This window comes from Triticum urartu, chromosome 7A, assembly GCF_056163025.1.
Source record: "Triticum urartu cultivar PI428250 chromosome 7A, HENAU_Tu73, whole genome shotgun sequence".
Taxonomy (NCBI): Eukaryota; Viridiplantae; Streptophyta; class Magnoliopsida; order Poales; family Poaceae; genus Triticum; species Triticum urartu.
Window position 1 is genome coordinate 744,193,231 of NC_141879.1, and position 9,890 is coordinate 744,203,120.

The 9,890-nt window shown below is 48.5% G+C and overlaps 1 protein-coding gene across 1 annotated transcript; it reads right to left on the reverse strand.

The window, feature by feature from the left end:
• Positions 1 to 3,088: 3,088 nt before the first annotated feature.
• LOC125523669 (pathogenesis-related protein 1C) lies at positions 3,089 to 3,880 on the reverse strand. The gene has a single exon (XM_048688727.2). The coding sequence runs from the start codon at positions 3,806 to 3,808 to the stop codon at positions 3,287 to 3,289; it is 522 nt and encodes a 173-aa protein (XP_048544684.1). The 5' UTR covers positions 3,809 to 3,880; the 3' UTR covers positions 3,089 to 3,286.
• Between the last annotated feature and the right edge of the window lie 6,010 nt (positions 3,881 to 9,890).

Here is a 9,890-nt window from a genome sequence, read left to right on the forward strand (position 1 = left end):
ACTGCTTGTGAGCTTGGACACAATAAACATTATGAAGAAGTATTTGCTGCCCGCTTACACTCTGGAGGAACACTGTGCCTTTGCCAAGAATTTTCACCACTGAATTATCACCAAACTTCACACTTCCCTTTATGAACTCATTCAGCACAACAAAACTTTCTCGGCTGCCGGTCATGTGGTTACTCGCACCACTATCCAAATACCAAGTGTTCTTATGATTCACATCACTAGAGCCCAGTTTTGGCTTCACTTTCCTTTCATGCAGGAAAATCCTCTCTACTCAATCTGCTACAGGATGCACCTTCACTTTGCATAACTGAGATATGGATGATACTAGCTCTTGGGCTTTACCTTGTTTTCGAGAAGAACGAACCCTCTCTTGGTCTGGCGCTGGACACTGCAAGCCGGTACGAGTCACTGTCGTTGCCGCCGGTGTTGTTGCAAGCATTGCTGTGCCAACTTGCACAGCAATTGCCATTGCATTCTTCACCACAACATGCAGCTCGACATTCTCTTCATGGAGCAGGCGTTGTGATTCCTGCATCTCAGCCTTCACGGACTCGAGGAGCAACATATACTCGTCATCAACACTTGCAGCCGCTACATCCTTTGCCTCTGTCATGTACCCGTGGGACATAGGATACAGCTTCGCATTGGCTTCGGCCAGCTTGCCGCATAATTGCTTAGCCTCGGCCCTAGCAGCCTCCAACTCGGCCTCGACAGCCAAGGGGCGAAGCACCTCCTTCACCTCCACGACTGGCGCAACCTCACATGCCACGGCCATCAACAGCGCCGGCTTGTCGTCCACGTCGGCAGCAGCTAGGAGTGCCTTCTTTTTCTTCCACACCCCACACTCGGACTTGAAGTGTCCTTTCTGCCCGCACTCGAAGCTGGTTCGACTTGTCGAACTTGCAGCGGGACCTTTTCTTGTCGCCGTCTCGGTCGCGGCCACTGTCACGCCAGTCGCCATCCTTGCCGCCGTTGCTGGAGCCCTCTCCCTTCTTCTTTTCTTCCCGGACCAATGCCTCCAGTTGCGCGCGTGAGACCAACATCAACTTCTCGCCGTCGTCGCCATGGTCTTGGCGCCGCTCGGAGTCGTTCTCCTCGAACACCCGCAGCCGCCCAATGGCCTCGACGACCGATTCTTCTTGACGTCGCCACATTGCTCGATTGTCCCGATTATCGGCAGGAAGCGATCCGGGGCCGCCGCGAACAGCCGCTTGACAACAGCGTACTCCTACAAGTTCTCGTCAAGTGCTCAAATTTCTCCGACGAGCGCGGTGAGTCGGCGCCCAAACGCGCCAACTTCTTCGCCATCTTCCATGGTTAGCCGCTCGAAGCGCCTTGTAAGTAGCTGATGCGCGCCTGCACTACACATTCATCGCCTATGCCTCCTTCGCTGACTCGTACTCCACGATGGACATCATCAAGTCGTCGGGAATAGACTGCGAGATATCAGTCATGGCTCCTTGATCCTTGGCCTAATGGACGTCTTCTTCGGTGATCGCAGACCACACACCCATTGGCTTGAGGATGATCTTCATCTTTCCTGCCCACAACTGATAATTACCTTTTGTCAGCTGCGTGTATTGGATCAGCCGGCGTGGCCACAATGATCATCCCATCGCCGGTGCCTCTGGTTCCCAGCCTCTTGCTCGGCGGCGTGTACTCTTCGCCGCCACCAGCGTCACTCTTTTTCGGTGACTGATCTCCCATCGCTACACACCGCCGCCGATTCGCCTCCGGCCACAACTAGGCTCTGTATACCAAATGTTGGATCACAGGCCGGAGTACAGACGCTTACACGGTGGAGGAAAAACGAGAGAGGAACACAAAGACACAAGATTTTGCAAGGCGCAACTGCCGTCCTCTTATCTTGTTTTCTCCTCTTATTCTTTCCGGCAGCACGCACAACTGAACGTGGCCGATTACAATGCAAAACCTCCCCAGGATCCTTTTTACCCACGCCATCCCACGGAGAATCGTTCGGAAGCTGACCAAATTCACTATGACTCGATCTATACCTGTACGTGCACATACGCGTGACAGGTCCTAGTTATTTGCTACTCCCTCTATTCCGAATTACTTGTCGCATGTTTGGATGTATCTAAATGTATTTTAGTTTTAGATACATCCATTTCTGCGACGAGTAATTTGGAACGGAGGGAGTACATGCGAACTAATTAAACAGAAAGCCAATGCATGCACGTACAAACTAGCCTATACTGAACAAATGCATGGAGTTGAAGTCTAATACAATATCTGACAGACCTTGTAACAAGATTAGCACTAATATCCGCCTCCCCCTTTGTGTTGCACCTTCGACATAGCACCATTTGTATTAACTTTAATCCATCCTTGGCCATGCTGTTTCCATTCGCATCATTGCCTGTTTTGCATGCACCGAGAGCCACTCCAGTGCATGATTGAAAACACATTCTGCCACTACCCGGGGATCTGTAATTTTCTTACCATCTCCCACCTCATTCCTTGCTAACCACAGCCCATATAGTCCCTGGATCATGAACTCTCTGTCAGCGTCGCTTGCGGCAGCGAACCAACTCTGCATCCATGTTGATATTTCATGTTGGGTGCCTTGGCTGATGGGACCAGGGGAAAAAGGATGTGAGCCAATTGACTTGATGCAAAGGAAAAGGAAGAGGCTTCGGGTCAAAAACTCGCCTCCCGTGGCAAATCCTTTGCCTTTTTCCCCCCTCCGTGCCCGCAAAAAGGCCTTTGACATGACACAAATCTGACGACAGGGTGTCGACCCGTTGACTGGACAGCTGAAGTTGAATTAGCCCTTAAATTGGTCTCATTTTTATTCACATGATGCAAATCTGAAAGAAAAGAAGAACAACAAGTCGCTTCAAAACAAACACCACAGATCAACATGCAGGAGAACAGTCCACTTCTTTTGATGTTGAAACAAACAAGCTAGCTGTACACATAGTGGCCCGCGTAGGGCCTCATGTGCTGTTCACGCACATGGGGTGGCTCCTTTGCCACACCGATGTCAAAGTCGTGACATCGGCATGAGCAAGTAATAGTAATGGCTGACCCTACTGGGTCAGGGTGCTGTCCAATCTAGGGTAGATAGGTAAATTTTTATTGCCCTGTACTGTGTACTCAAATATCAATGAAACGTTCATAGTAGTGGGCTAACATGTAGTAGTACAGTGGTTGTAATATGATAATGTGATGTATTAAGCAGCACGCCTTTTATTTATAGGGCCGTATATCTACGTACGCCTTTTATTGATTCGTGGTGCGACGTGAACAGCCTTCATGGGCAGAAGGTGATCTGGTAGTTATTATTGCCACTGCAGGCGTGTGTGGCTTGGTCGTTGGGGTGTTGGTAGGCTTGCGGCGGCGGGCAGCTGGGATCCCTGCACTGGAGCGCGTCGCCGGTGCTGCACGAGAAGTCCATGGCAAGGTTGAAGCCGTCGATCACCGAGATGTCGTAGAAGTCCTGGGTGCTGCCGCCGCCGATGGTGTACTCGGCCAGCGTTGCTGGTGGCCGCCCGGAGAGGGAGCAGGACAGCTGGCCGCCGCAGTCGCCGGTCCGGCAGCTCCCGCTGCCGCCATTGAAGGAGCACCCGGTGCGAGCCCATATCCTCCCGGCTTTGGTGCCCGCGGGCACGTTGATGCTGGACGTCTGGCCTGCGCCCAGCGCGAAGCCCCCACCCACCGGGATGCCCGCCGGCCAAATTGTGGAGCCGCAGTTGTTCTTGATGTTGAAGGTGGCCGCGCTGGCACCGGCGGCAAAAACAGCGAGGAGGAGGAAGAGCACCGCGGAGGTCGCCATTGCTGGAAGCTCTAGTTAGCTTTAGTGCTCTTGCTGTGCTCGAGCTTTGCTGTAGGAGGATGAGTGAATTTGTTAGGACAGAGCCATGCGTATTTATAGATAGCTGATGAGAAGAAAAGTATGGCCAATGAAGCCAAAGCTTGAGAAATTCTCCAGATGTTGCCAATTGGCCTAGAAATTCTACATGAGTGGACAAACTAGCAGCAGGTTTGACCATTACTTATGGTGTAGCTAGAACCACGCAATAGCAGATGAGAAGAAAAGTATGACCAATGAAGCCTAAGCTTGAGAAATTATCTAGATGTTGCCAATAGTGGCCCAGAAATTCTGCATGACTGGACAAACTAGCAGCAGTTTTGACCATTACTTGCAGTGAAGCTAGAGCCACACAATACATTGCATTTCGCGCACACATTTTGCACGGGTTGTGGTTTTTTTTAGGGATAAAAGCTGCTTTATTAAAGATTAACAGTCATAGTAGATATACAAATAATTTCGAGGGTTCCCGTGAGCCAAAGATGGCGTCCACAGGGCAAAGAAGTAGCAGTTTTTGCAAGCACATGCGCTTCAACATTACACTCGCGTTTTTCATGTATGATCTCCATGGTTTGGAACATATTCTTCTTCATCTTGATCTAGTCCATAATAACTTTGCTGGGCCCCAAGTATGCCTCTCCGATATGCTTGACTGTTGCTGAACAATCGGTGCTAATCTGAACTTGTGGCAGGTTTAAGTCAAGAGCCAGAGATAGCCCCTTGCAACATGCCATTGCCTCTAGGATCTCTGGATCAGTAACACTTTCGCACATCAGTGCCGATGCTCCAAGGAAGAAGCCTGTATGATCCGGCTCACAACTGCCAGGGCTCCCCTTTCACCATTGCGAGATAACGCAGCATCAACATTCATCTTCGCCCAACCCACAGCAGGAGGAGGACGCCACTTCTGCACTGAGCTAGTGCGTCTCGAAACCCCATGCTTCACCTCTTGCTTCTTTGGTACTAGAGCCAGGTCTGCGATGTAACTATTGATAAAGCACAGAGTTGAATGAGGCGAATGGAATTGTTCTTCATGAATGGCCTTCCTTCTAGCCCACCAGATGGACCATAGTGTCACAATCGCTTTCAAAAACTGACCTTCATTAGTTGTCCGCTGAAGCTCACCAAGCCATAGCCTTACATCTCCGGTTTGAATTTTTATCATATATTCAACTAGCTCCTCATCCACCATAGCCCAGACACACTTTGCCATTGGACAATCAATAAGGGCGTGCTTCCAGTTGTCCTCGGCTCCATTGCATATTTTGCACAAACTAGAATCAGAAATATGTCTATGACATTTGACTCCCTCGGTTGGTATTGAGTTATGAGCCATCCTCCATAAGAAGTTTTTCAACTTTGCTGGAACCTTAGTCCCCCATAAGCCGCACCATTGTTGCTTTTTTGCACTGCTATCTGAATTCCCTCCAATCCCCTCAAGCCAATCCTCTCTTCTCCTCTTGGTTTCTTTAAGCATTCGGTAGCAAGACCTTACAGAGAAATGGCCATGGCGTTCATACTGCCATGCCCAGAAGTCATCTGTAGGGATGGTCGATAATGGTATGCCAAGTATCTCCCGGGCGTCAATAGGTTGTAAGTGTTCCAAGAACTATTCCTCTGTTCCAGCACCTCTCCACGCTTTCGATGAGGTCTGCTACCAACTCAGGTGGATTAGTGGACCGAGGATGTACAGTACACAGCATAAAATCCCTCGGGATCCAATTATCATTCCAAATGCTCGTGGTTCTCCCGTCTCCTATTCTTCTAACTAGGCCTTGCTTGAGGACCTCCTTTCCCTGAACAATAGCTCTCCATATTTGAGATGGATGATTCCCAAGCTCTGCATCTAAAACTTCACAAGAAGGGTAGTAAACGGCCTTCAGCAAGCGCGCACTTAGAGATTCAGTATCTTGTATCAAACGCCACGCTTGTTTGGCTACCATTGCAAGATTAAAAAGATGCGTGTCACGGAAGCCCAAGCCACCCATGTACTTAGGCATAGTAAGTACATCCCAGGAGACCCATGATGCCTTTCTTTCGCCATTTTTGCTTCCCCACCAGAATTATCGTATCATGGTGTCTATAGCTTGGCACAACCCTCGGGAAGGTAGAAAACAGGACATGGAAAAAGTTGATATTGCTTGACCAACAGATTTTATCAGGACTTCTTTACCTGCTGCTGCTAGACACCTCTCGATCCAGCCTTGAATCTTCCCCCATAGTCTGTCCTTTATATACTTGAAAGTCCCATTTGTTGATCTGCACACCTCAGTAGGTAAGCCCAAGTATTTCTCCGAGAGTGACTCATTGGTGACCTCCAGAATGCCTTTCACTACATTCCTTATTTCCTCTCGACATCCCTTTCCAAAGAAGATGCTAGATTTTGTGAGGTTGATTCTCTGCCCGGATGCCTCACAGTATTGATGAATGGTGTCTCTAATAATCTGGGCACCCCCTGAATTTGCCTTAAACATGAGCAAACAATCATCATCGAATAATAGGTGGTTAACTGGGGGCGTCGTTGGGGCTATCACCACTCCCTTCACATCCTCATTGGTACTCTTTGATTTCAACAGACAAGATAAACCCTCTGCTGCCAATAAGAATAAATATGGGGAGATAGGGTCTCCCTGCCTGATCCCCTTAGAGGGTTTGAACTCCTCTGTTATATCCCCGTTTACTAGCACTGAGAATGAGACTGTAGATACACATGCCATGATTTTCATCACCCACGAATGATTGAAACCCAGCTTCTCCAGCATTGCTTGCAAATACTCCCACTCCACGCGATCATAAGCCTTCATCATGTCCAGTTTTAACGCACAATGCGAATTCTTCTTACTCCTAGATCGTTTCATGAAGTGCAAACACTCACAAGCTGCTATGATATTGTCAGTAATAAGTCGCCCAGGAACAAATGCTGACTGCTCATGTGAAATAATCTCTGGTAAGATCCTTTTCAACCGGTTGGCGTGAACTTTTGAAATAATTTTAAAGATCACATTGCACAAACTGATCGGTCGAAACTGAGATAAGGTGGTTGGATTCAATACCTTAGGGATCATGACATGAAAGTCCTATTAACCACCTCCGGAGACTCTTCCCCATTAAGCACCCGTAGCACTACCTTGGTAACTTCTTCCCCACAAACGCCCCAATTCTTTTGAAAGAAATGTGCTGGAAAGCCATCCGGGCCCGGAGCCTTAGTCGGGAACATTTGAAAGAGGGCCTCCTAGACTTCTGAATCTTTGAATGGAGCACATAGCATGTCATTCATACCATCATCAACCTTTCTAGGTATGTGGGACAACACTTCCTCCATTCCTATAGTACCTTCAGATGTATATAAGTTTTTATAATACTCTCTGGCCATACCACGAATCTCCTCCTCATCGCTGCATACAGTACCATTCTCCCGCCGAAGCTGAGATATGCGGTTCCTTCTCTTCTGCATAGAAGCTTTTAGGTGAAAATTTTTAGTGTTGCTATCCCCCTCCGCTAGCCACTGAATTCTTGACCGTTGCCTCCACATTATTTCTTCACAAAAATTGAGCTCCACGATTCTATCCTGAACTTTGATCTCCTCATAGGATGGCCCAGATCTAGCGTTGTCCGATCTCAAATTAGTCAGCCACCTTTTCAGCCGTCGTAGCTCAGCCCTCACATGCCCAAAGGTTTTAGAGCCCCAACTCGACAGTGAGCCTGCCAAACGCTCCATTTTGGTCTTCAGGTCATGTAGCGTCTCGCCCTGCTCAGCCGCCCAAAACCGGTCAACCATAGGGGAAAAATCATCATGCGTCTCCCACATCTTCTCATAACGAAAAGGCTTGTTTATTGCAATACGATTGTTTACAGCATCTAACTCATTACATAAGACGATCGAGCAATGATCTGATTTTGCTGCTTGTAAGTGACGTAGAGTGGCAAACGGGAACATGGAGCTCCACTCCGTTGAGACCAGCGCCCTATCCAGCCGAACACGATAGTACTGCCCTCCTCTTACTTTATTTTCAAACGTCCAATCAAGACCTATGTAGCCGATGTCAGCTAGGCCACACACATCGGCAGCCTCTTGAAAACCTGCCATTTGGGCTTCATCCCTCTCATTGGGACCAATCTGCTCTTCTCTTCTAAGAATCTCATTAAAGTCCACAATACACTGTTGGGGAACGTAGTAATTTCAAAAAAATTCCTACGCACACGCAAGATCATGGTGATGCATAGCAACTAGAGGGGAGAGTGTGATCTATGTACCCTTGTAGATCGACAACGGAAGCGTTTAGTTGATGTAGTCGTACGTCTCCACGGCCCGACCGATCAAGCACCGAAACTACGACACCTCCGAGTTCTAGCACACGTTCAGCTCGATGGCGATCCCCGGACTCCGATCCAGCAAAGTGTCGGGGAAGAGTTCCGTCAGCACGACGGCGTGGTGACGATCTTGATGTACTACTGTCGCAGGGCTTCGCCTAAGCACTGCTACAATATTATCGAGGACTATGGTGGAAGGGGGCGCCGCACACGGCTAAGAATATGATCACGTGGATCAACTTGTGTCTCTAGGGGTGCCCCTGCCTCCGTATATAAAGGTTCAAGAGGGGGAGGCCGGCCATCATAGGGCGCGCCAGGAGGAGTCCTACTCCCTCTGGGAGTAGGACTTCTCCCCCAATCCTAGTTGGAATAGGACTCGCGAGGTGGGAAAAGAGGGAGAGAGAAGGAGGGGGGCGTCGACCCCCTCTCTCCTTGTCCTATTCGGACTAGGGGGAGGGGCGCGCGGCCTAGCCCTGGCCGCCTCTCCTCTTCTTCCACTAAGGCCCACTAAGGCCCATATAGCTCCCGGGGGGTTCCGGTAACCTCCCGGCACTCCGGTAAAATCCCGATTTCACCCGGAACACTTCCGATATCCAAACATAGGCTTCCAATATATCAATCTTTATGTCTCGACCATTTCGAGACTCCTCGTCATGTCCGTGATCACATCCGGGACTCCGAACAAACTTCGGTACATCAAAATGCATAAACTCATAATATAACTGTCATCGTAACCTTAAGCGTGCGGACCCTACGGGTTCGAGAACAATGTAGACATGACCGAGACACGTCTCCGGTCAATAACCAATAGCGGGACCTGGATGCCCATATTGGTTCCTACATATTCTACGAAGATCTTTTATCGGTCAGACCGCATAACAACATACGTTGTTCCCTTTGTCATCGGTATGTTACTTGCCCGAGATTCGATCGTCGGTATCCAATACCTAGTTCAATCTCGTTACCGGCAAGTCTCTTTACTCGTTCCATAATACATCATCCCGCAACTAACTCATTAGTTGCAATGCTTGCAAGGCTTAAGTGATGTGCATTACCGAGAGGGCCCAGAGATACCTCTCCGACGATCGGAGTGACAAATCCTAATCTCGAAATACGTCAACCCAACATGTACCTTTGGAGACACCTGTAGAGCACCTTTATAATCACCCAGTTACGTTGTGACGTTTGGTAGCACACAAAGTGTTCCTCCGGCACACGGGAGTTACATAATCTCATAGTCATAGGAACATGTATAAGTCATGAAGAAAGCAATAGCAACATACTAAACGATCGGATGCTAAGCTAATGGAATGGGTCATGTCAATCAGATCATTCAACTAATGATGTGATCCCGTTAATCAAATGACAACTCCTTTGTCCATGGTTAGGAAACATAACCATCTTTGATTAATGAGCTAGTCAAGTAGAGGCATACTAGTGACACTCTGTTTGTCTATGTATTCACACATGTATTATGTTTCCGGTTAATACAATTCTAGCATGAATAATGAACTTTTATCATGATATAAGGAAATAAATAATAACTTTATTATTGCCTCTAGGGCATATTTCCTTCATACACAACCATGGAAGAGTGGATTCACCTCGAAGCCGGTCATGGTGTTCCAAGTGTTCTGCCTAAGTGATCGATTTGCCTCACCATAGTAGCAAGCCAATCTCCAGTCCTCCTTCCCCGGTTCGGCCGCCCATGCATCAATGTGATACCGGGAGAAGT